A 25700-nucleotide genomic window follows, 5' to 3' on the forward strand; every position below is an offset into this window, starting at 1 on the left:
GGTTCCACAAAACAGAGACATCTGGTGGACGTCGGACGTCAGCGCAACCTCTTACACCTTTCACAAACACTCACATACCCCACACACATGACAAATGTATTTAATTCACACACCCTCCGAACACACAGAAATCCACACTCCTCACACCCCCCCCCCTCACACACACACATGCCAATTGGACTTACTTCACACACCCTCCCAAAACACACCAAAACGCACCAAATTCCAGGCTGCTACACTGGGGGGCCACGCACATGTCACATGCTGGCAATTCCCACACCCTCCGAACTCACACACAAACACCCTCCTCACACCCCCCACGTACGTGCCTGTTCTACTTACTGCCCACACCCTCCGAACACACACAAAAGCGGAAACAGGTCCGCGCTGCTCCAGCGGGGGGCCAAGAATGGTCTGGGACACATCACGTACACTACGGCCGTCGGCTACCAGCAATCAAAATGGCGCCGATGGCCATTTGTGAACAGAGACGCTAGTGCGCCTTGTCTGTGTTATCAGGGAACACATTCAATAGGGCCATAACAGCGGAGGGTGCAACTTGTATTCCCATGAGTTCATTTACCCAGTCAAAGATATCTGCCCAATAAGGTGCAAGTAATGGGCATTCCCACCAGATATGAAAGTAGGAGCCTCTTGCCCCGCGTTTTCTCCAGCATTCATCCGAAACATGGGGATACCACCTATGAAGCTTATCCGGGGTGATATACCACCTATAAATCATTTTATAACAGTTCTTCTGTAATCGTGCAGATATGGAGCACTTCCGAGCCGTAGTGGTGATAACTCTCCAAGTCTTCTCTCCCAATCATCTGCCCAAGTCAGTTTCCCATTGGATGATATGTTTGCTCGGCTCCACCTGAGAGGGAAAGAACAATTGATAAAGCTTTGTAATGCAGCCCCTAAGATTATCGCCATTGTTTCTGTATTTCTAAGGCCAGTACTGAAGTGGTGGTTGGGGGGAATGGAGAGAATGCTGAGATCAGGGGGAGAGAGAGTGTGCCCACCCCCACTAATCCATATCAATATGAGAGGGGAGGTCTTAGACTTTCTCCCTCATCTTCCCAGTCGCATTTTCTAGGAAGTTATCCTTATCTAACTGGGAAGTTATCCTTACTCTTTGCCCCTGAGGAGCAGGGATCTGTTGAGGGGAGGCATTAATGTCTTTTACACAGAGCACCACAGCCCAAAGAGAGGAGGCCTGGCGTGGTGGACCTCAATCTGCTATGACCCAAAAAGCTCATAGAGTAATGTAACCAAAATGTTTTGTTCATGAACAAATATTTTTGCTCACGATGACACAGTCCTTAGAAGGAATATTGCTGCAGAGGATTTTTAGAAAAAAGTGTGATCATTCTTGCTTGCCAGCTTTTACTCAGGCTATAATTGTGTACGTCTCTCAAGAGAAAGACCAACATCTAGTATTGGCAGTCAAATTTCATTTTTCTTCATTTTTTAGAATTTGATTTTCTTTCTTTCTTTTTTATTTTTTCAAAATAATTTTTATTGGAAGGAGAACGAATTACAAACTCAGGAATCAAGATGAAAACTGTCAAGTAAACCATCTGCTCTCGTGAGCAGGGCAACTGTTGGAAGTCACTTACTGTACTTCTGCACTGTGTATCTGCTTTAAAGTAAAACACGGGAATTGATGTGACAGCTCAGTGGCAAGTGCTGAGCATTGATGTGCAGAAGATGCAAGTTCAGTTCCTGTGCTTGGCTTCTGCTTCTGCAGCTGGCTGGAGGTGCTGTGGAGGCAGCGTTCACAGGCTCAGGGAGAGAGAATCTCAGCCATTCTTTGACAGTGGTACCTATGGCCAGAGTTAGGGTCCACGTTACCTGGCTGAGGAGTATTGCTGCAATGGCTAGGCTGAATGGGGAGGGAGATATAAAAATTGTGGTGGGTGACAGTTGCAAATGGGATTTCATGGTGACATAGTTCAACCGGTGCCATTTTCAATTGATTTGGACGCCCAAAGGAACAGGAGGAAATTGCTAAGTCTAAGGAAAAAAAACAATAAACAAACCTCAACATGGAGGTGACCTGAAGTCCTGGTTTCATCTGTTATCTAATCCTGAGTCCAGTGGCCTCAATCAGCTGCCCCTCCTCTATTTCTTTAAATCCAGTGTTTACCTCATCCCATTCCAACCTGACCAGTTAAATTATTTCAGCAAATCATGCTTATGTTTAATGAAAAATAATTTTTTCAGTTTCCTTCTGATAAGTATACTTGTTGGGCTGCTCAGTTTATTGATTTTTCTCTCTGGGTTTTATCCTCTGGCTTCACATTGCAAAGAGAATACAGACAGCAGGGCATACCCTATCAGTAACTGGTGTGACAGTAGTATAATTAGTTACTCGGGAGTTGATGTAATAAGTGCTATGTTCAGCGCATTTCATTTTCTTAACTTAGGTTCTATAAAAAAAAAAAAAAAAGTAAATCCTGGTGTATTATGCAAATGATATGCTAATGCTTTGGGAGTTCAAAATGTATGCAAACACAAAATTGTGAGCAGAAACCAGAATTAAAATGTGCATGCATGCTTTAACTAGGGTGGCAGGGAAAGTCTCTCAGGATTTATGTCCCCAAAACATGGCTCATGGTTAGCTGTTTTATACTCTGATTCGACTCTCCTTTTGATTGGGGTTTACTGGTTATTGAGTTTTGAACATTTTAAAGAATACGCTTTGTTCACCTCATGATTTCTGATTATTGAGATTTGTCTGGTCTTTTGGATTATTAGTTATGCTTGTTTTTTGCACATGAAATATGATTTATGCGTAAAATGCTTTCAGCACAAAAAACATTTTTGTTTTAGGCAGAAAATATGCTTTATGTGTGCACAGCATGTTTTCAATGCATAAATCCTGAGTACAGATTCTGGCACCAGAACTCCTGCTTCTGTTCATAGACTGCCACTAGCAACAGAAACTGCTACTCCATCTCATTAGTGAGGGTGGGGGGAAGGATACTAGCTGATGGCTTCATTAGCAAATGATTTCCGTGCGAGGGTGCTAAGGAATACGCACAGTTTTACGCACGCAGTTTTTGTACACAAAACTCCTTGCTGATTCGGGTGTACAGTTTGCACACAAAAACTGTGGGCACATCTGCGGATAAAAGTGTGCCCTCTGGTGAGGGCACCTTATTATATTGAGCCCTCTGTCAGCCAACACTGATATCGCTGGTTACAGAAAGTGCACATTAAAAGTTGAGAGCTTATAATTATTTTGATTTCCAAATCATGAAAATTCTTCCATGTTTGAAAACATGGGTGTTGATCCCATAAAAATGTAAATTTAAAAGAACCATTGAATACAGCAAACGTATTTCAATGTCAAGTCACATTGTTACAGCAAAGTTCCTGAAAACAAGTATTGTTAACTGCAGTGGGCAGCTGCATTATGACTTTCATGGAATGTTTACTGAAAAAAAAAATACTGTGTATTGATGAAAGCCAGTTCTTCTGGTAAGATACAGCTATCTGATTCAAATTTGATATGTCTGTTCATTTCTCTGTTTAGAATAAGGAAAATAACACTTTCAAAGATCTGCTGAAGGCCAATGCAGAGAAGCCAGTGAAACTGGAAGTGTACAACATCAAAACAATGAAAGTGCGAGAAGTGGAAGTTGTTCCCAGTAACATGTGGGGAGGGCAAGGACTGCTGGGAGCCAGTGTACGATTTTGCAGTTTTGAAGGAGCCGGCGAACATGTGTGGCATGTCCTGGTAAGCAAGACGAGCACAAATCTTAGGATCTGCTGCTATTTATCATATCTTTCTCCTAGAACTAGCAGGATGGTAGTCCTGACATGTGGGTGACATCATCAGATGGAGCCCGGCACAGAAAAGTTTTGTCAGAGTTTCTAGAAACTTTGACTGGCACACTGAGCATGCCCAGCATGCCACTATCCACGCATCCACGCAGGGTTCCCCTGTCAGTCTCTTTTTCTCCGTGAAGTGTTTGCCTCGCAGTAGTGGAGCTCTGCTCTTTCACTCATTTTTCAGAATCTGTTGTTTTCTTGGCGGTCTCTGGGCCGGGTCTCCCTTCCACCATTCGGTGTCCTTCATGCGGCACAGTTGGTTAAATTCTTTCCCTTGTTGCGGTTGATTCCCGGTCGCTTCTCAGTGGCCGCCGGCCATCAACCGTTCACCGGCAGTTGTTTATGGTGTCATCTGGTTTTCGACGATGCCCCCAGTACCAGCGGACTATGTCTATCACTGATCCACATGAAGTCCATATCCTCTCTCTGGGGGCATTGCACGATGTCCGGGGGTGTACTCTCTGCAATCAAATGACCCCCAAAGGCCATCATGCCTGGCTGGATAAGATGAAAAAGCTTTTTGGGCTAAAAGGTCTGACCCATCTACTCCGGGATTGGCGCTGTCGACACCAGGAGGCTAATGGTTGCTGCCAGATACACCATCCCTCTCTACTTCTCCGTCGGGGCTCTCTCTCTCTCTCGAGGGGCCGGAAATAGGCCATCTCCGGTGTCCTCACATTCCAAGATATTGGGATCTTAAAATTCCTCGGCGCCGGGAAAAGACCAGGCCGAGCACTGAGGGAAGTCCCGCAAGCATCATCACTGGTCGCCATTCTTACATGGCACCGGGTCAGGTGCGGTACCAGCGTCTGTTGTGCCGGCACCGAAGCAAGTCCGTGGAGAGGAGGCCTCGGCCTCTATCAGACCTGGGAGTACCAGGCGTCCTCGATGGTGCTGGGCAACAAGTCTCTTCAAGGCTCCAAGGAAGCTCTGGTGACACCTCCTCCTCCTCCTCAGTCCATGCTTTCCTCCGCAGTCATTCAGGAGTAGTTGGATTGCAGGGTTCAAGTAGTAGTGCTGTGAGCCCTGTGGGGTATCAATCCGCCATCGGCACTGGTCCCCATGCCGGTGACGGAACCTGTGCCATCTCTCTTGGTGCCCCTGCTCAAGCATCTAGATGTCCTTTTGCGTGTACTTCCAACGCCCGGGGTACCACCTATGCCCTCCTCTGGAGTGATTCCCATCATCGGGTCTTCCGAGGAAGAAGAATCAGTGCAGTGAACGACAGCTGCAGAGGCGCCAGTTCTGCATCTGCGATTCCCCAATTCGGACCCCGGACCATTGGGGGTCATGGGGCCGTCGATGCCCTCAGAGCCATCTGTGCCCTCAGTAACCAAACCGAGAGGCTTGGGCAGGGACCGTCCATATCGGGCCCCCAGGGGACCTTAGCGAGGCAGAGCCTCCATATGATCCGTGGGAGGATGATAGCTCTGAATCCTCTTCAGAGGACTCAGGCGAACTTCTATCGGAACAGTCTCCACCGGACGAGAGGCGAAGGTCCCCCAGAAGACCTTTCCTTTGCAAGCTTTGTCTGGGTAATGGCGGAGGCCATCCTTTTTCAGCTCCTCACAAGATGCTCGAAGACTTCCAGTTTGTGGATGCCCCAAAGGAAATAGTGGCTGTCCCTGTCCATGACATTTTCAAGGAGTTACTTCCCAGGATCTGGGAACACCCCATGTCCGTTCCTCCAGTCAGTCGAAAGGTGGATGCGATTTATTTAGTGCAACAAGCGTTGGGGTTTGAGAGGCGTCATCTCCCATATCAGTCTGTTGTGGTGGAGTCCATCCTCAAGAAAGCTAAGCACTTCTGTACTCACACCTCTGCTCCTTCAGGTTGGGAGCATTGGGCGTTGGACGTTCTGGGTAGGAAGGTCTACCAGGGAGCTATGCTTATCGTCTGCATTGCCTCCTACCAACTGTATGACCCAGTACAATCAAAACTTGTGGAAGCAAGTCCAGGAACTGTCGGAGGACCTGCCTCAACAGCAACAGGACGCCTTTTCGATGGTGGTACAGCAGGGTCTGGAGGCAGGTAAAAATGAGGTGAGATCCACCTGCAATGTTTTTGAGACTGTGGCATTGGCGCTCGAAGGATGCCTGGCTTCATGCCTCAGACCTTTATCCAGAGATCCAGGAAAAGCTGGAAGATCTCCCTTGCATGGGTGAGAATCTCTTCAGGGGTAAGGTCAGGGACGCGGTGGCCCAGCTGAAGGACCACCATGATACCCTTCAGCATCTTTCCTCCAGCACCTCTGACCCACCATCCTCAGTCAGAAAATCCTTGCGACAGGGCTCTAGGAAAGTCCTTCTATTACCAGAGGAAATACTACCTTCCTGCCTCGAGGGTGCACATGCCACACACGGCTTCCCGGGGTCCCTCCAGGCAGCAGAGAGCCTCCAGGGTTCAGCTAGCCCCCCCAGCAGGCCCTGCTATGGAGTTTTAACTGAGAGTGGGGGAGCATGAGTCAGACTGCTGTGCCCTACTCTCCAGTTGGGGGGCAAACTGTGTCTTTATGCAGAGCACTGGCCCAACATTACCTTGGACCAGTGGGTTCTCTCCATTGTTCACCAGGGGTACAGGATAAACTTCAGGGATGTTCCCGTGGACTGTCCCCCATGTCCATCATGGGTCTCATCCGCTCATCAGGAAATGCTTTCGACAGAACTCTACACCATCCTATTGGCCGGAGCCGTCGAGCCTATTCCTCTGAATCAGTGGGAGCCGTCGAGCCTATTCCTCTGAATCAGTGGAATCGGTCATTCTACCTACCTTCTTTCCAAGGCCTCATTCAAACCAGGGCAAATGGGTGCTGCACAGTTTGGATTGCAAGGGGGCCTTAGCTTTCTACCTAGAAAGCACAGCAGCCCACAGGCAGTCCACACAACTATTCATATCTTTCGACAAGAATAGATTGGGAGTTGAGGTGGGCAGGCAAACTCTGTCCAACTGGCTGGCGGATTGTATCTCCTTCTGTTACGCGCAGGCGGGCCTTCAATTTGGAGGCCATATCAAGGCTGTGAGAGCTATGGCTGCATTGGTAGCCCACTTGGCGGTTCCTGTTGCCAAAATCTGCAGGGTTGCAACATAGAATTCCTTACACACGTTCACTGCCCACTACTGCTTGGACAAAGATGGTCGGCATGATAACAGCTTTGGCCAATCTGTCCTCTGTAATCTCTTCCAGCCTTAAACCCAACTCTCCCATTGTTAGGATTCAAGCTGCCTCCCTCTCTTACCAACAGCACCATATTTTCTTGTGCCCATTGGCACCCAGTTAGGGCTGTTGATCATTGTATCCGGGAGCAGCCTGTAGCTTGGTATTCACACACATGTGAGGACTACATGCTGCTTGTCCTAGGAGAAAGCAGAGTTGCTTACCTGTAACAGGTGTTCTCCTAGGACAGCAGAATGATAGTCCTCAGGAAACCCACCTGCCACCTCATGGAGTTGGGTTTTCCTGCGTTTTGTTTTATTTTTTCACTTATGAATTCTATGTTACGAGACTGAAGGGGAACCCTGTGTGGATGCGCAGATAGTGGCATACTGGGCATGCTCAGTGTGCCAGTCAATGTTTTTAGAAACTTTGACAAAAGGTTTCCATGCTGGGTTCCATCTGATGATGTCACCCACATGTGAGGACTAACATCATGCTATCCTCTGAGAACACCTGTTACAGGTAAGCAACTCTGCTGTGTAGAATCCAATGTTTGCCAAGAGCCAACCTAATGGCTTTACTATTACTGCTAGTTAATATTTCTGTAACAGTGGTAAGTGTGTGCAGTGCTGTACAGATACATAAAATAAACAGTCCCTGCTTCATGTAGCTTACATTCTTAGGCACACCCAGATCAGGTCAGACACATGGGTTTTGCATCCCTCTCAGCAGATGAAATTTCACTGATATTGTACATAACCCAGTGTGCCACCTGCAATCCCTCTATATTTCTCTGTCTCCAGCAGATGGTAGATTGTGCAAACTTGCAGTCATTTTAGGGAGACAGAAAATATATTGTAGTCCGGGGAAATGAATTTCTTCTCAAGTGAGCAGCAAGTTTAGAGGAAGGAATCTGTCCTTTCTTGGAATCAAAAAAGCCAAGAACAACAGTGCTGAGACTCTGAAGCTTCCCACTCCACACAATGAAAATCAGCAGGTCTACTTGTGATGCTATAACTGTCTTCAGCAATATTATTAGGCGTGACCCCCCCCCCCCCCACATCATTTCAGACTAATGAGTCCTGGATCTTGTACACTGGGTGTGCCCTAGAATTTGCCACTCCCATTTTTATTTCTTTATGGTGTTGCCATCTGTGTCGCTCCCAAAAAGCTGGCAGTGAAGGCCACTTTGGAAAGACTTCAATGTTTGCAGGTTGTTGTTCCAGTACCACTCAAGGATCAGGGTCAAAACAGGTATTTCATTTACTTTGGGATTCCAGAAAAAAAAATAGTTCTTATAAGTTTATCTTTGATTTGAAAGGAGTTGTCAAATTCCCTCGGACATCTGGTGCGAAGGTGGCAGACCTCACGCGTCACCTAGATAGGATTATAGAAAGTACTGGGGAGGAGCCGGCTGTCGTGGTACATGTGGGCACCAACAACATAGGAAAATGTGGGCGAGAGGTTCTGGAAGCCAAATTTAGGATTTTAGGTAGGAAGCTGAAATCCAGAACCTCTAGGGTGGCATTCTCTGAAATGCTTCCTGTTCCACGTGCAAGTCCCCAGAGGCAGGCAGAGCTCCAGAGTTTCAATGCGTGGATGAGATGATGGTGCAGGGAACAAGGATTCAGCTTTATTAGGAACTGGGGAAACTTTTGGGGAAAGGATGGGCTCCACCTTAACCAGAGTGGAACCAAGCTGCTGGCACTGACTTTCAAAAAGGAGATAGAGCAGCTTTTAAACTAGAACAAGGAGGAAAGCCGACAGTCACTCAGCAGTGCATGGTTCGGAGAAGTGTATCCTTGAAGGATACTAATGAAACAGGAGAGTTAGGGCATCCCAACAGAGAGGTTCCATTAAAAGCAAAATTAGTCCATGTGCCTATATGTAAAAAATCACCGAAGCTAATGATTTCCGAATTATCCCTACAACTGAAAAGCAGGTTGTTAATACAAACAAAAAACGCACTTTGAAATGTCTGTATGCCAATGCCAGAAGTCTAAGAAATAAGATGGGCGAGTTGGAGTGTATAGCAGCAAATGATGAGACTGACATAATTGGCATCACGGAGACTTGGTGGAAGGAGGATAACCAATGGGACAGTGCTATATCAGGGTACAAATTATATCGCAATGATAGGGAGGATCAACTTGGTGTGGGTGTGGCACTTTATGTCCGGGAGGGTATAGAGTCCAAAAGGATAAAGATCATACAAGAGACTAAATGCTCAGTAGAATCTATATGGGTAGAAATCCCATGTGTATTGGGTAAGAGTATAATGATAGGAGTATACTACCGTCCACCTGGACAAAATGGTCAGACAGATGATGAAATGCTTAGAGAAATCAGGGAAGCTAACCAATTTGGCAGTGCAATAATAATGGGAGATTTCAATTACTCCAATATTGACTGGGTAAATGTAACATCAGGACTTGCTAGAGACACAAAGTTCCTGGATGTAATAAATGACTGCTTCATGGAGCAATTGGTTCAGGAACCAACAAGAGAGGGAGCTATTTTAGATTTAATACTTAGTAGAACACAGGATTTGGTGAGAGAGGTAACGGTGGTGGGGCCAATTGGCAACAGTGATCATAACATGATCAAATTTAAACTAATAACTGGAAAGGGGACAATAAGTAAATCTGCAGCTCTTACACTAAACTTTCAAAAGGGAAACTTTGATAAAATGAGGAAAATAGAAAAAAACTGAAAGGTGCAGCTGCAAAGGTTAAAAGTGTTCAACAGGCATGGACATTGTTTAAAAATACAATCTTAGAGGCGCAGTCCATATGTATTCCACACATTAAGAAAGGTGAAAGGAAGGCAAAATGATTACCGTCATGGTTAAAAGGTGAGGTGAAAGAGGCTATTTTAGCCAAAAAAACATCCTTCAAAAATTGGAAGACTGATCCATCTGAAGAAAATAGGATAAAACATGAGGGTTGTCAAGTTAAATGTAAAACATTGATAAGACAGGCGAAGAGAGAATTTGAATTGAAGTTGGCCATATAGGCAAAAACTCATAATAAAAACTTTTTAAAATATATCCGAAGCAAGAAACATGTGAGGGAGTCGGTTGGACCATTAGATGACCGAGGGGTTAAAGAGGCTCTTAGGGAAGATAAGGCCATTACAGAAAGACTAAATGAATTCTTTGCTTCCGTGTTTACTAATGAGGATGTTAGGAAGATACCAGTTCCGGAGATGGTTTTCAGGGGTGATGAGTCAGACGAACTGAACGAAATCACTGTGAACCTGGAAGATGTAGTAGGCCAGATCGACAAACTAAAGAGTAGCAAATTACCTGGACCGGATGGTATGCATCCTAAGGTACTGAAGGAACTAAAAAATGAAATTTCTGATCTATTAATTAAAATTTGTAACCTATCATTAAAATCATCCATTGTACCTGAAGACTGGAGGGTAGCCATTGTAACCCCAATATTTAAAAAAGGCTCCAGGGGCGATCCGGGTAACTATAGACCAGTGAGCCTGATTTCAGTGCCGGAAAAATAGTGGAAACTATTCTCAAGATCAAAATCGTAGAGCATATAGAAAGACATGGTTTAATGGAACACAGTCAACATGGATTTACGCAAGGGAAGTCTTGCCTAACAAATCTGGTTCATTTTTTTGAAGGGGTTAATAAACATGTGGATAAAGGTGAACCGGTAGATGTAGTGTATTTGGATTTTCAGAAGGCGTTTGACAAAGTCCCTCATGAGAGGCTTCTAAGAAGCCTAAAAAGTCATGGGATAGGAGGCAATGTCCTTTCGTGGATTACAAACTGGTTAAAAGACAGGAAACAGAGAGTAGGATTAAATGGTCAATTTTCTCAGTGGAAAAGGGTAAACAGTGGAGTGCCTCAGGGATCTATACTTGGACCGGTGCTTTTATTTATATATATAATGATCTGGAAAGGAATACGATGAGTGAGGTTATCAAATTTGCAGATAATACTAAATTATTCAGAGTAGTTAAATCACAAGCGGATTGTGATACTTTACAGGAAGACCTTGCAAGACTGGAAGACTGGGTAACCAAATGGCAGATGAAATTTAATGTGGACAAGTGCAAAATGTTGCATATAGGGAAAAATAACCCTTGCTGTAGTTACACGATGTTAGGTTCCATATTAGGAGCAACCACCCAGGAAAAAGATCTAGGCATCATAGTGGATAATACTTTAAAATCATCAGCTCAGTGTGCTGCAGCAGTCAAAAAAGCAAACAGAATGTTAGGAATTATTAGGAAGGGAATGGTTAATAAAACAGAAAATGTCATAATGCCTCTCTATCGCTCCATGGTGAGACTGCACCTTGAATACTGTGTACATTTCTGGTCGCTGCATTTCAAAAAAGATATAGTTGCAATGGAGAAGGTACAAAGAAGGGCAACCAAAATGATAAAGGTGATGGAACAGCTCCCCTATGAGGAAAGGCTGAAGAGGTTAGGGCTGTTCAGCTTGGAGAAGAGATGGCTGAGGGGGGATATGATAGAGGTCTTTAAGATCATGAGAGGTCTTGAACGAGTAGATGTGACTTGGTTATTTACACTTTCGAATAATAGGACTAGGGGGCATTCCATGAAGTTAGCAAGTAGCACATTTAAGACTAATCGGAGAAAATTCTTTTTCACTCAAAGCACAATTAAGCTCTGGAATTTGTTGCCAGAGGATGTGGTTAGTGCAGTTAGTGTAGCTGGGTTTGAAAAAGGATTGGATAAGTTCATGGAGGAGAAGTCCATTAACAGCTATTAATCAAGTTTACTTAGGAAATAGTCACTGCTATTAATTGCATCAGTAGCATGGGATCTTCTTAGTGTTTGGGTAATTGTCAGGTTCTTGTGGCCTGGTTTGGCCTCTGGTGGAAACAGGATGCTGGACTTGATGGACCCTTGGTCTGACCCAGCATGGCAATTTCTTATGTTCTTATACCCCATATCCATATGTAAACTCTTTGTTCAGTGATTGTGGTGGTAAAGCAAGACAAATTCATTTTGTCTCTGGTTCTGTCAGGAGCCTACTTTTACATACCCATCAGGAGGAATCATCAAAGGTTTTGCCAAGTATGCATTCTAGGAAGCATTTCCATTTCAGAGCCCTTCAGCCCAGCCACAGCATCAAGCACCTTCATCAAGTTGATGGTGGTGGTCATGGTTTTCTTAAGAAGAGAAGGTATCATGGTTCATCTATATCTTGATGATTGGTTGATAAAAGCCAAGTCGTTTCAGGAATGCCAGGTCACTGCAAGCATGGTGCAGGTCCGGTCCTGAAAAACTGAGATGGGATAGTGAGCTTCATGATAAGCAGTTTGATTCCTGCTCAGTCTCTGGAATACCCTGGATATTGTTTTGAAATCAGAGTTCACAGAATTTACCTGTTCCAGCAAAAAATAAACAACATTGTAAAGGGAAATTGGAGGGTCACCCTGTACCTATGCCAAACATGTTGATTATTGATTCGATGAACTCATTTGTGGTGCATACATCATATGATTCAGGAGGTTGACTGCTGAGGAGTTCGGGGAAGGGGTTAAATGAGCCCCCATCCCCTTCATGCCCAAGTGTTTCAGCCTTGAAGCTAGCACTCCTAAGAATAACCCTGTTGTTGCCAGAACCATTTCTGATCAGTCTGTACCATTGCTGAGGAATGATGTTAGTGAAGCAAATGCAGCCTTGTGCAAAGCAGAGTCAGTGGTAGGAGCAGCAAATGCAGGCAGTTTCAGTGATGGTGGACCCAGAAGATGGAGCTGACAAGATAGAAACATTGGGTCCAGCACTGAAGCAGACCTTACTGGAAGCCACGTATCTATCTCTCCCTTAATTACCATGCAGGAAGGGTTGAGGAAATTCAGTTTGGAAAGGCCCTCAGCCTTTATTTTGGAAGAGATTTGGAAAGCTACAGTGGAACTTGGAAAGACTATGACTCCACAGATGTCGTTTGTGATGGAAAGAATGCTGGTTTGGAGAGTTGAATCAGTGTTTTTGAGAATTCAAAGCAAGATATGGTGGTACAGATATGGTGATCTCTACTGAGAATAAAGTCAAGCATGTTGAGCAAACCCAAGAAATAATTGCTAAGGATAATACCAATTTGTCAACTAAGAAAGTGAATCTGGAAATTGTTGTAAGATATCGGTGCTTGAAATGTTTAAAAGATATCTAAGAATAAGTATTGAAAGTACCAGAACAGTCACTTCCTCTGGTAGCAAGAGTTTTTTACCTCTCACCATTTAAGAAACAAAAGAAAATAACTTCTCTGAATCATTGCTCTCTCATCTTAGAAGATAATTTGGACCTAACATATCTGCTTGATAGTGACCTTAATGTTAGATCCGGACAAAGACTGACTCTTGAAACTTTTCTTTAAACACTCTTCAGTTTAAAATCACAGTATTTCTCGATGTGAAGATGATTCAGAGGAAAAGAAAACAATTTTTATTGATGAGAGCTAGAATTTCTGACCTTCTTGGATCTGTCAGAGGCTTTCCTTCATATTCCCATTCAATTGGAACGCCAACACTTTCTACGCTTTGTGGTGTTGGGGCGCCATTAGCCACCGCTCCCACAACATTTTCCAAGGTTATGGTGGTGGAATCCTGGTACACCCATATTTGGACGACTGAGTAATTTGAGCCAAGTCTCAGGAAGCGAGCCACCTGGTGATACACAAGGTGATCTCCTTCTTGCAAGAGCTCGGTTGAGTGATGAACCTGTCCAAGAGCAATCTTCATCTATCCCAGTGATTGGAGTTTCTGGGGGTCCAGTTTGATACGGGACAGGACAGAGTTTTTTTCTACCGGAAGTTCGGATCCAGAATTTGATGTCTCAATTGCGTCAGTTGATGAACACCATATGCCCCGATAGTGTGGTCCTACCTACGAGTGCTTGGCTTGATGAAAGCTACCCTGGAAGTGGTACCACTTTCTTTTTTTAATTATTTTTTTATATACCGACATTCGATCTGAGATATCACATCTGTTTACATTCAGGTACTGTAGGTATTTCCCTATCCCCAGAGGGCTTACAATCTAAGTTTTGTACCTGAGGCAATGGAGGGTAAAGTGACTTGCCCAAGGTCACAAGGAGCGACAGCGGGACTCGAATCCTGGTTTCCTGGTTTGTAGCCCACTGCTCTAACCACTAGGCTATTCCTCCTCCCTACCATGGGCAAGGGCTCATAAGCATCCTCTTCAGCACTCTCTGCTATCTCATTGGAACCCACAGTCTCAGGAATATGCGGTTCGGCTCCACTTGCCAATGGAAATGTGCTCCTACCTCCAGTGGTGGTTGCAGTAGGATCATCTGAGAAAGGGAATTCCCTTGTCCTGGTTGGTACAAATCTCCACAATTGGGGGGCTCACTATCTGGAGTTAACAACCATGGGGCATTGGACTGCCAAAGAGTCCGGCTAGACTTCTGGAGGCCTGGGAGGACGGCTGGCATGCTTGCAGTTAAGCCACAGGCTGCAGGATCAAGCGGTTCGCGTGATGTTGGACAACACGATGAGGGAGGCCTGTATCAATCACTAGGGAGGAACCAAGAGCCAGCAAATGTCACAAGAAATAGACCAGCTGATGGAATGGGCGGAAGGTCATCTGCAGATGATCTCAGACTCTCATATTGAAGGAAAAGACAATGTAAGAGAGGGACTTTCTCAGCAGGGAGAGTCTGGACAGAGGAGAGTGGGTGTTGTCAGCTGAGGCTTTTCAGCAATTGTGGATTGCTGGGGCCTTCCATTCCTAGACCTGCTGGCGACTTCTCGAAATGTGAAGGTTCCTCGATTTCTACAATCGCAGGAGAAATCTGTGTTCCCTGGGAATAGACGCTGTTGACAGGTCTGTCCAGCAGACATTGCTTTATGCCTTTCCTCTGTGCTTCTTGCTGGGCAGAATAATTTGCAAGATCAAGCCTCAGGGGGCTAGCACTTCTGGTGGCGCCGGACTGGCCCAGGTGTCCATGGTATGCAGATTTGCGACGACTCAGGGAGGACGCCCCCCCTTCATCTTCCACCGTAAATGGATCTGTTACAGCAGGGTCCGGTTCTTCACGAAGACTTGACTCTATTCTGTCTTACGGTTTGGCCCTTGAGAGGGCTCTCCTGTTAAAGCGTGGGTATTCCTCTGCGGTGATTGCCACTTTACTCGGCGCAGAGTGTTTGAGGCCTGGTGTGAGGAGCAGGGTGTTCTTCCTCTTCAGTTAAGATCCCTCTCATTCTGGATTTTTTGCAGGATGGTTTGAATAAAGGATTTGCCCTTAATTCCTTGAAGGTGCAGATTGCGGTTCTTGCCTGTTTCAGAGGCCTGATAAATGGTGTTTCTTTGTTGTCGCATCTTGTTGTGGCCCGTTTTTTGAAAGGATTGAAGCATCTTAGGCCTCCCTTGAGGTTACTGGTTCCATTGTGGAGTTTTAATTTGGTGCTGGATTTTTTGGTGGGCCCTATATTCCGACCACTGCGTAGCCTTTCCTTATGGTTGTTGACCTTGAAGACTGTGTTCCTGGTGGCTATATGTTCTGTGCATCAAATTTCTAGGCTGCAGGTCTTGTCTTGTGTAGCCAGGAGCCATTCCTTTGCCTGACTCCAGGGGCATTACAGCTGTGTACTGTGCCATTCTTCTTGCCCAGAGTATGTATTTATTTATTTATTTATTTATTTATTTATTTAACAGTTTTTTATACCGACCTTCATAGTAAATAACCATATCGGATCGGTTTACATTTAACAAAGGAAAAACTGGGGTAACAATTCTGGTAAACAAAAGATAACAAACGAAAGGAATAAGTCAAAGTTACAATCAACAAGGAATGGAAAACTTGGAGGCTTAAACAAGCTGGAAGAAAGATAAAGGCAGAAAAATAATTATAGAGAGATACAACTGAGTAACGGGTTAAGGCTGAGTGCTTTAACCTGGAAATGCCAGTGTCCGTTGTTCAAGAAGCTGAGTGCCAAAAAACCTAGTAGGCGGTGAGGCTCAAACTAGTGGTTGTCTGTTGTCTGAGTAGTCTCAGACTTTCATTTGAATCAGTCCATCTCCTTGCCATCCCTAGATAAGGTCAAGAATGCAGAGGAGTTTCGCCTCTTCTGCTCCTTGGATGTCAAGCGACTTGTAGTGCGGTATCTGGAGGCTTCCGAGTCTTTTCGAAAGATTGCCTATTTGTTCTCCATAGCGGGGGTAAGCAGGGCGCTCCAACTTCGTGGGCTACCATAGTTTGTTGCATTAAAGAGGTAGTCACGGCCACGTATGTGGATGCTGGAAAGATGCTGCCTACTCAGTTTAGTGCGCATTCCACTTGGGCTCAGGCAGTGTCATGGGTGGAGGTTAGTCTGTTGACTCCCAATAATATCTGCTGAGCTGCGATGTGGTCCTCCTTACACACTTTTTCCAGATTTTTTTGTCTGGATGTGCAGGCCCAGGAGGATGCAGCCTTTGCACGTGCGAAATTACTTACCTGATAATTTAGTTTTTCTTAGTGTAGACAGATGGACTCAGCTTCCTGCCCTCGGCTGCCGCATAAGTGTGTCAGTAGTCCTCTTGTGGGGCTCTGGGTCCCAGGGTTTTACTGGTAAGTGTTCATCCAGTCCTTAGCTTGGGGTTCCTAGAATCTTACATGAGTTCAGTGTTTGTTTGGTTGAGTACAGTTCTAGTTACCTTTTTTTTAAACATGTTTTTTAATCAAGTTTTTGCTCGTCTATCCACAGTTGCTTTTGAAGAGAATACTGGCAGGCTGGGGTCACTGCAGGGTTATATATACTGTGAGGTCCGCTTGCTCCATCTCCATCTGCTGGCAGGGGAGCATAAACCTACTGGTCCTAAGTCCATTTGTCAACACTTAGGAAAACAAAATTATCAGTAAGTAATTTCTCCATTTCTGAGTCCTAGGTTATGGACCAGAAAAGGGGCAGAGAGTTTTCCAAAAGTGGGAGATAACCCTCACTCAAGGGTTTTATAGACGGAGGAGAAAATCCTATTTTTCTAATTTTGGTTCTCCAGAAACTTCCTCTCCTGAAAGGGATCTGGGAGCCCGCACAACCCACTCTAGTTTGAGGAGAAGAAATTTGACCCTAACTGTTTCAAGTAGTTTACAAGGTGCCAACCTGGTACTGCATCTCAAGGGATAAAGGAGTTTGTGCCCATATTGTGCTCAGCCCAAGAAAAAGTGAGTAGAGGAGATTGTTCTGTAGTGCAGCAGAGCAGTCTCTGAAATTCCGGTAGCAAGAACTATCAAGGAAGATAAAGGGAGTCCTTAGATCCTGCCTATTAGGGGCCCCTATAAATGAGTAGCAAGGGGCTCCTGAGAAAGTAAGGCTTATTATTCTGTAAATGGAGGAAACAGATTCATCCCTATGGAAATGCACTTTGTGTCAGTTTATTATCATTAAAAAAGATAAATATTAAGAGGTCCATATTTAGACATAGCTAGCTAAATAAGTGGCCATGCCACTGAATATACTCGCAAATATACAAGCAAATTTTAGACGGGTAAGTTTGAACATTGTTACTTATCTGACTAAGGTAGCTGTATAAGTAGCTCCTCCCAGTTACGCACAGAATGCCTTTCTTTTTATCTGGTTAGGTTTTAGCCAGAAAAAAGGCTGAATATATCAAAACATGCCATTTAGATGGATAACTAAGTTATCTGTCGAAATGGTTTTTGAATTTCTCCTAAGTGTTTTGTTGGCGCACCATTCTGTGAGTGAGACGTGATTTATTTAAGTCCAGGTGTTTAAACCCTAGGCTCTAGAAATGTATCTTCCTCTCTTTTTTTCATTGAAGATAGGGGAGCTATATATACCTAAGAAGAGAAAAGAGATAGGGGAAAGAGAGTTGAAACAGTCAAATACCTCAGAGGTATTAATAGTAAACTAGAAAGAAACCTTTTACAGTGCAAATGAAGTTCTAGAACAAGGGTTCATGAGGAAGATAGATTCAAGAGCAACTTTAAGAATTTTTTTTTCGCTAATTAGGGTAGTGGATGCAAAAAATGGCCTCCCAGAGGAGATAGAAAAACTTAAAATATTTATAGATTTCAAGAGAACATGGGATAAGCACAGAGGATCCTTGGTTGCAAAAATTTGAGCAGATAACGGAAGCACGGCCTAGCGGCATATGTTGAAGGTGCCTTAGAAATGATTCAACAACTGTTAGGGCTAATAAAAAATCCTGGTGGAAATGCAAACGCTCACGTAGCTGAGTCTGTTTGGCAGGTTATACAAAGGTACCTAGGAGGCCACATACTCAGGCAACAGCCACACTAGTATTGGTAGTTATCTAGATTATTACAATGCCTGTTTGGTATAGACAAACGAAGGGCTTTGGATGTGATCTAACTGGGAGATCTTGTGTGCTTATCAGGCCCAGATGTAGTCATAGCCAGGGTATCCAACCCCCTTTTTTCCAATCCTGCCTATGGGTGCAAAACTCTTAAATCTGGCCCTGATGCTTATCTGCCCAAGATGATAAAGTACAAATCTGTCTTTAATAAAGAGTGCTGTATTACAAGCAGTCATGCACTATGGCTGGCAGCTGGGATGTTTCCTTAGCAGTGTGGTAAGGAATAAGTGGGCGGGCCAGATGGGTTGTTGGTCTTTTTCTGCAGTCCTTTTACTATGTTACTATGTAAAGCAGCCAGACCAGTTTTGTTTTGTTTTGTTTTTTCAAATACACCCTTTTACTCTTTGTAGTGTCTCCATTTTCCTAACCTGATCGCTGTCAATATATTTTTTTTTTCATGTTGCAGCTTTCTGTGGTTCCTTCTGTTTAGTATCACAACAATATTAAGTAGGAGAAATGACAGAAAAGCTGTATTTTTTGCTTTTCTGAGCATGGTTTGGGGTGCCTCAAATGTTAACACCAGCTCTGGGTTGCTGTTAATTTTTGAAGTTTAATTTGTGTGCATTGAGTGCACATTTTTTTTTTTTTTTTTTTTTACATCAGGAGTACTAGCTAATAGCCTCATTAACATGGTATTTGCATGTGATGAACACTATTAGCTATGCGCTGGTATGGAAGCCCGCTTTGGACACGCTAAGCCCGATATTCCATTGGGCGCATGTCTAGCACATCCAAAACGTGCGTCCAATTGCACATTTAGCAGTGCGATGAGCTCGGTGCTCGATATTGCTTCGGCCCCTATGTTGTTATATATTCAAGTGTCTGTGTTAATCAGATTTTTCTTCTATAAGAAAAATTAATAACCTTGCATATTTTTCTCAGGATGTGGAAGCCACGTCGCCTGCTGCTCTTGCTGGTTTGCAACCTTACACGGACTATATTGTGGGATCAGATCAGATAATGCAAGAGGTACTGTAGGATATGCTGCCCTTTCCCATCACTGTCTTTATATATTGTGTAATTCAGTCCTTGTTGGTGGTTGTCGGAATATTAATTGATTCGGGGTAGTAACCGCTGTAGCAAGCAAGCTACACCAATGCTTATTTGTTTACCCAGACTGTGTAATTCAGTCCTTGTTGGTTGTTGTCGGAATATAAAAATCATCTTTTCTTTATTCCCCCTTGCCATTGAAGCATAGAGCACTGTCGGAGTCGCATTTCTTCTTTGGAGTGGTTTACAGGCCTCCAATAAACAATATGCAGTCATTATAATGAATTGCTCATTATCATAGTAATATTCTAGCTATGGCTTTTCACTCACTCTGCATTTTAACAAAAATAGTCCTTTATTTTTCAACTTTAGCAGAGGAAGTGGGCATCCAAATCCCTGTCAGTGTGCCAAAGTGGTAGAAAACCAAAGAAGATGATGACTGGGTCACTTGATCCTTATATGCCATCATCTACTTTATTCAGGTAGTGTAGGTATTTCCCTATCCCTTACAGGGCCAGTTAGTTTACTGGGAAATGCATCAAGCTGCGGTAGAGAAATATTATGCAACATACACAATAATTTTGCATGTCCCTGCCCTGGCACCCTCCCTATTACAATGACCTTCTTTGCATGTGAATAATGCAAATGCATGCAAAGAAGATCATTAGTAGGCAATCTGATGCAAATATTTTATCGCAGCCAACTGAGAATGTGGTCAGCCGCAATAAAATAACTACACCTATTTGAAAAGCAATAAATGTGAGGCAGGAGGCCCAGGACCCTAATGCGGGTCCTAAGGCTCCTGCCTCACATTTAAAGAGCCTTCCCCCCCCAAAAAAAAAACAAAAATGCTGTGGCAAAATGGGGAAGTTGAGTGGGGATTGGTGCCCCTCCCCCTTTAATCCCCTTTATCCTTCCCTAAAGATGATTGAAAAAAATTGAGAAATCTGGACCCGGGCCCCCCCTTATCTCCCCCAGTAACCCCTGCGGGAACCCATAATACTTTCAAATGTGTGAAGGGGACATGAGGAGAGGGGCAAGGGGGATTCGGGCCCGAGCCTGGACAACTCAATTTTTTTTTTCAATTACTGTGGGGAGGGGGGGGGAGAAGGGGGGCACCCGGACCTACTACTTTTTTGGGATTTACCTTTGGAGGGAAGGTGGAGGGGGCACTGAACCCCCAGTGCACTATTTACCTTAGGGAGGGTGGGGGGGTGCCGTTGCCACGCGAGCTCATTTTTCTGTTTTATTATTTTGGGGAGTTGGGGCCACCTTGACTGGTGGCCCCGGTTTGAGCCGAGGGCCCACTCAACTTTCCCATTTTGCCGCAGCATTTTTTTTTGGACAGTGGCCCTTTAAGGAGAAAGCAGTCCATTGAGGTTGGGGCAGCCATTATGTTAAAGGGCCGCTCGCCGCATTCTTATGTCCTGCGGTATTTGGCTGCAAGAATGCGCCACATACCTGCAATGTGTTTTCATAGGGCATGTTTTCATGCCCCACTATTGCAGCAACACCCCTCCCACGAAAACACATCATGGCTTAGTGGCTCTAGGCCTAAGTTTGCACCCAAGGGTAAAGTGGCTTGCTCAAGCTCACAAGGAGTGGCAGTGGAATTCGAACTCTTGTTTCTCTGGTTTGTAGCCCTGTGCTCTAACCACTAGAATACTCCTCCTCTCCCAAATTTTGGTTTAGTAGTTTTGGAGCTAGATAAACATGAGACTTGATTTGTTTATTTTTCAGACTTTGTTTTTGAGTACATCTAGCTCAAAAACAGCTGGAAATTTTAAACCAAATTATGCACCCTGCTGGAAGTAAACCAGAAGCAAGTTTATGTACTGTGTCTAGAATCATAAGTTAGGGTTTTAATGATAATTTTGTGCTGAAACGTTGTATTTATGCGTGTTAGAAAAAAAATCTGTGCATTGTATTTTTCATTGTTGAAATAGTATTGATGGAATGAGCACTATGTTCATGTTTTTGGGCCCATTATCAGATTCTGTGACATAATATCCACATTGAAATTGATGTAGATGATATTTCTACAAATACTTTCTGTGACATTGTAAAAATGTATATACATTGTGTCCTATATCAGTGTCCATGTTTATAGTAATATGAAAGAGAGATTCACAGATTCTTGTGCCAGTATATGTAAAGGTATAGTCTCACTGATGAACACAGATATAAACATTAATGGTGACCTTGCTAACCTCAGAGAGAGAGGTTATTTCTGCCTGTTCTTCCTGGAGGAGTTGAAGGGCCTGTTACAGCTTCAGCCCTTTCCTTCCATCCTACTCGGGCAACCTGACCTAGCTAAAATCCTAACTTTGCATGATTGGTAGGTTACTGTGTCTATAAGGATGTTTATAGTGATACAGTATACCTGACCTTCTACCCCAACCCTTCTGGTTCCTTCCACCTGGGCCCCAACCTGGGCCAGCTGTGCCTGCTCCCTGCTGGTACCATCGTCTCCCTTTCCACTAGGAGGCTTTAGGACAGCATGTAGAAATCACTAGAACCAAGCCACCTGATCTGTACTTGTTGGCCTTGCCATGTCCCGCCCACCCCATCTACTCTTGTGGAAACCAGAATGGGCAGGGCCTGAAAGTGCACAGCTCATTCACTGTGATTACTGCCTGCTCCTACTGTCACTGAGTCGTGGATTAGAAGAGAAAGGGGATTGGGGGAAGTGGGGGGATGGAGATGAGAGCTGTGGGGACTGGAGGGGAAGAGGTCTATAGCGAGTGTTTTTTAAGGGATGGGAGAGGAGATCCAATTGAGGAATGGGGTTTGGTCGAGGGCTGTAGAAGAGATCTATAGGTGGTGGGCGCGAAGGACTTATCATGGCTAGCAGGTATAAAGGAGATCAATGATGGAAGAGAAGAAGGTATGCAATCCTTCTCCTCCCATTCTTTTCTTTGATCCTCCCTATCTTCCCTCTTCCTTTCTTGATTCTCCCTTTCTCGCCCTGATCATCCCTTCCCCTTGTCTCTTCTTGATCCTTCCCTCCTTGATCCTCTTCCCCTTCCATTCCAGAGAACTCTTCCCCTCTCCCCATCCCTTTCCTCTTTGCCTTCCTCCCTGTTCTTTCTATGAGATACTTTCTCCCTCAGCCCTCCAAAAAATCATAAAAGAAACCAAAATAAATTATCCAGACACGCAGGAAAGGTAAAAAATCTACTTTATTTTTACTGTGTAAATTAAAGTTTGTATTATTTAATATGTAAAAGTATGTCAACTTTTATGTATATTTGTTACAGAATTTAACAAGCTTTGCCACAGATTTTTCAAAGTCTTGCTGCATAATCCATTCCTGAGTTGTTAAGAGAAACTTGGGGCTGTAGGTATTATACTAACTTCTGAAAATCACACCATTAGCTTGACCCCTTGATCAGGCAAGCGTACAGCAACCGAGACACATTCAGTTTGAGTTCTCCAATCAGAAGAGCCCGGTAGAGCTATTACCCTAACTTTCCATATTTAGCAGATTTCCCACTGATATGGCCAATGGATCTGTTCTAAAAACATAAAAAAAGAACAATATTATATTAAAAAAGAACTTTGGGAATTAATTTTCAAAAACTGTTAGCATCATGTAAATAAAAGTCAGGAAATTCAGCTTTCTGACTATGCAGGTAACTATACTTTAGTGCAAAAGGAACCATCACTACATCACAAGTTATTTTCTGTGATATTTTTTAATTAAGTTAAAGAGGCTAAGACATTTTTTTTCCATTTAGTGATATTGGATCCCAGGATCCTTTGGGAAAGGTACATGAGGAGAGGAGGAGGACAAGGGCAGGGGGGGAAATAATAGGAAATTTAAGAGGCATGGGGCAGTCACATGGGGAGGAAGCAAAACAGGGAAGAAAGGTTTAGAAGATGAGGTGGGGGAGAAAGATACAGGGTTGAAAGATGAAGATAAGAATAAAAAAAAATGGGGGGAAAGATAGTTGGGAGGTCTTGTGGCATCTTCTAACAATTTAAGGATGATGGAAAAAAAAACTTTGGATTCTTTACAGGTTATAAAATATTAAATAATTCATAGAAGGAATCTTCTTGCCTCATCTTCACCTAATCACAATATTGCTGACATCTCATATAACTAAGCTCTTGCTCATTTATGCTGATTCGCTTGACGCTATCTGAAGACCCCCGGCAATACCAATTTCTTCTCTAGCACACTCCTGTACCAGGTATACAGGACGTCCTCGGCTTAAGAACCAATCCCCCATTTTTAACATTGTCTTTATGGAACAATTGGTTTCAACCTAACAACCTTTCTACTTAAGATACAGTTTTCAGGAACCAATTGTGTCTTAGGTCTGAGAACGTCCTGTATGACTTCCCTCTTTTTGATCCTTGCTACTACATTTGAAAAAGGGACCCTTACGGTCTTGAAAATTTTCATGGTATTTGCTATAAATGGTATCAGGACTTGGAAAAGCTTGGATTTATCCAGGCCCAGCATAGCTACTAGAACTCTGCATTGAGTAGTGATAGGTCAAAGGGATGTTGAATTATGGCTGCCAGGATAGGGATAATTATTAATTTTCAGTTTTTAGTCAATTTTGTTACCACAGGTATTCTAATTTTTGTAAATGTGTATATATAATGAGTGTGCATTTTCTGTTTGATAAGCAGCTTGGGGATCAATTAGCAAAAAATGCTTAGGGCTTAAGTTTTTAGCAGAAAATTTGCCTTAATTTAGGGGCATAAAGCTTATAAACCTAAATTAAGACCTTCAATTTATTTGCTTAGATTGAGATGCCTAGTTCTGAAAATCAGTGTCATGGGCCTAAATTTTTTCCCACATCTTAACTCTTCCCCTTGTAGCCACCCGCTTTATAGGCACCTGAATTTATGTGCTTAGTGAAAATAGGATCCTAAATTTAGGGACTCTGCCCTAGAGGATAATTTAGATGCCTAACTCTCTTTAAGGATGGAAAGACCTTGAGTCCTGTTATCCCAACTAGTGAAATATCTGGTTTTCAGCATCAAAATGGAATGAGCTTTCTCTTTTGGAATTTAAAACTAGCTTTCTCTATCAAAGTTTGACAAGTGGTAGGATTTTGAATGTTTATGCAAGCTTAATTCTAGATAAATTTCCAGAATTTGGGCATGCATATATGTAGGCGAGGGAGAGGGATATTGCTAGACCCACCTTAGTGCAAGTTTGGATGGATATTTGAGAATCATCTGCCGACTGTTTCATTTGCACACATTTTTGTACAAACAATTACAAAGTGATGTCTCATACCTTTCTGGTTAAGATCTAGTTAGGTTGGTTTGTTCATTTATTGCAAATTTTATATACCACCTTAACACACAAAGTACAGTAGTTAATATTTGAAAATAGTGAATTGCATAAATAACCATAAATCGAAATAATACAAAACACACAAAAAGAACAGCAACAGATGCACTAGTTACCGGCACCTAACAGAGCAGTCCAGCATTGGTACTATCCATTCCCCTTCCCCACCCTTTCAATTTAAATAAACCAAACTTTTTATTTGTTAATTATTTAAGGTTCAGAAAATTATCTAACCAACTGTTTGGAGAGGCTGTGGAAACTCTGGGATGATATACCATGTTTAGTGCCAGTGTCCCTTAATAATTACTTTCTGGAATTCTGTAAGATTTTCAATACAATCTGTTACTGGGGTGGATCTTCCTTCTAGTGCCTCTCTTGCTGGTATCAATAGAATGGTAAATTGGTTACTCATCTACTAACTGTGGCAACTTGTGCTAGCTAGGGGTTGGGTTTTTTTTAGAAGAAAGTACAAACTCTGGATATCTTTGGATAAAAAGAGTGAGGGACATTTTGATGGTAGAAAAACTGACAAAACATTAGATTGCTTTCATAAATATATAGATTTGGGGAACTTATTATTTTTTACTGCAACTGGGGCTTAGGGTTACGTGTGTTAAATATTTTCACTTTAGTGCATCACTATCTTAAGCATTCTTATTTTATAAGCGGAGTTAGAATATAATGCAAACCACTATGTGACTGCAAGCTTTTTAACACCTCTGGGAATGTACAAATGTTGATGAAGGGTAACAAGTACAAATGCTTATATTTTCTTTAAATATGAATATTTTTATCTGTTTTTTGTTGAGCTACCTTGTTTTCTCCTAGGACAAGCCGGATGGTAGTCCTCACATGTGGGTGACGACAACAGATGGAGCCTGGCACAGAAAACTTTTGTGCCACTAACCACGTGTCCATGCAGGGTCCCTCTTCAGTCTTTTCTTTTCCGCAGAGATATCATCTCGCAGATGTGGAGCTCATGCTGCTTTTCTAGGAAAACTACCACAATTCGAGTTTTTCTCAGGTTTTTTCCCGCGCTGGGTCCCTTGTCTCCTCCTGG

The 25700-nt window shown here is 43.4% G+C and overlaps 1 protein-coding gene across 4 annotated transcripts in view; it reads left to right on the forward strand.

Moving 5' to 3' along the window:
* GORASP1 (golgi reassembly stacking protein 1) overlaps nt 1-25700 on the forward strand; it is a 163355-nt gene that overhangs the window by 31116 nt on the left and 106539 nt on the right. For 3 of the 4 annotated variants that reach the window (XM_029588395.1, XM_029588394.1, XM_029588396.1), the window contains exons 3-4: nt 3545-3748; nt 19216-19302. In XM_029588395.1, the coding sequence (XP_029444255.1) occupies nt 3545-3748; nt 19216-19302 (291 nt within the window). The remainder of the gene's footprint in view (nt 1-3544; nt 3749-19215; nt 19303-25700) is intronic. The other variant, XM_029588397.1, reaches the window with a different exon arrangement.

This window comes from Rhinatrema bivittatum, chromosome 2 (assembly GCF_901001135.1).
Source record: "Rhinatrema bivittatum chromosome 2, aRhiBiv1.1, whole genome shotgun sequence".
In the NCBI taxonomy this organism is placed as follows: Eukaryota; Metazoa; Chordata; class Amphibia; order Gymnophiona; family Rhinatrematidae; genus Rhinatrema; species Rhinatrema bivittatum.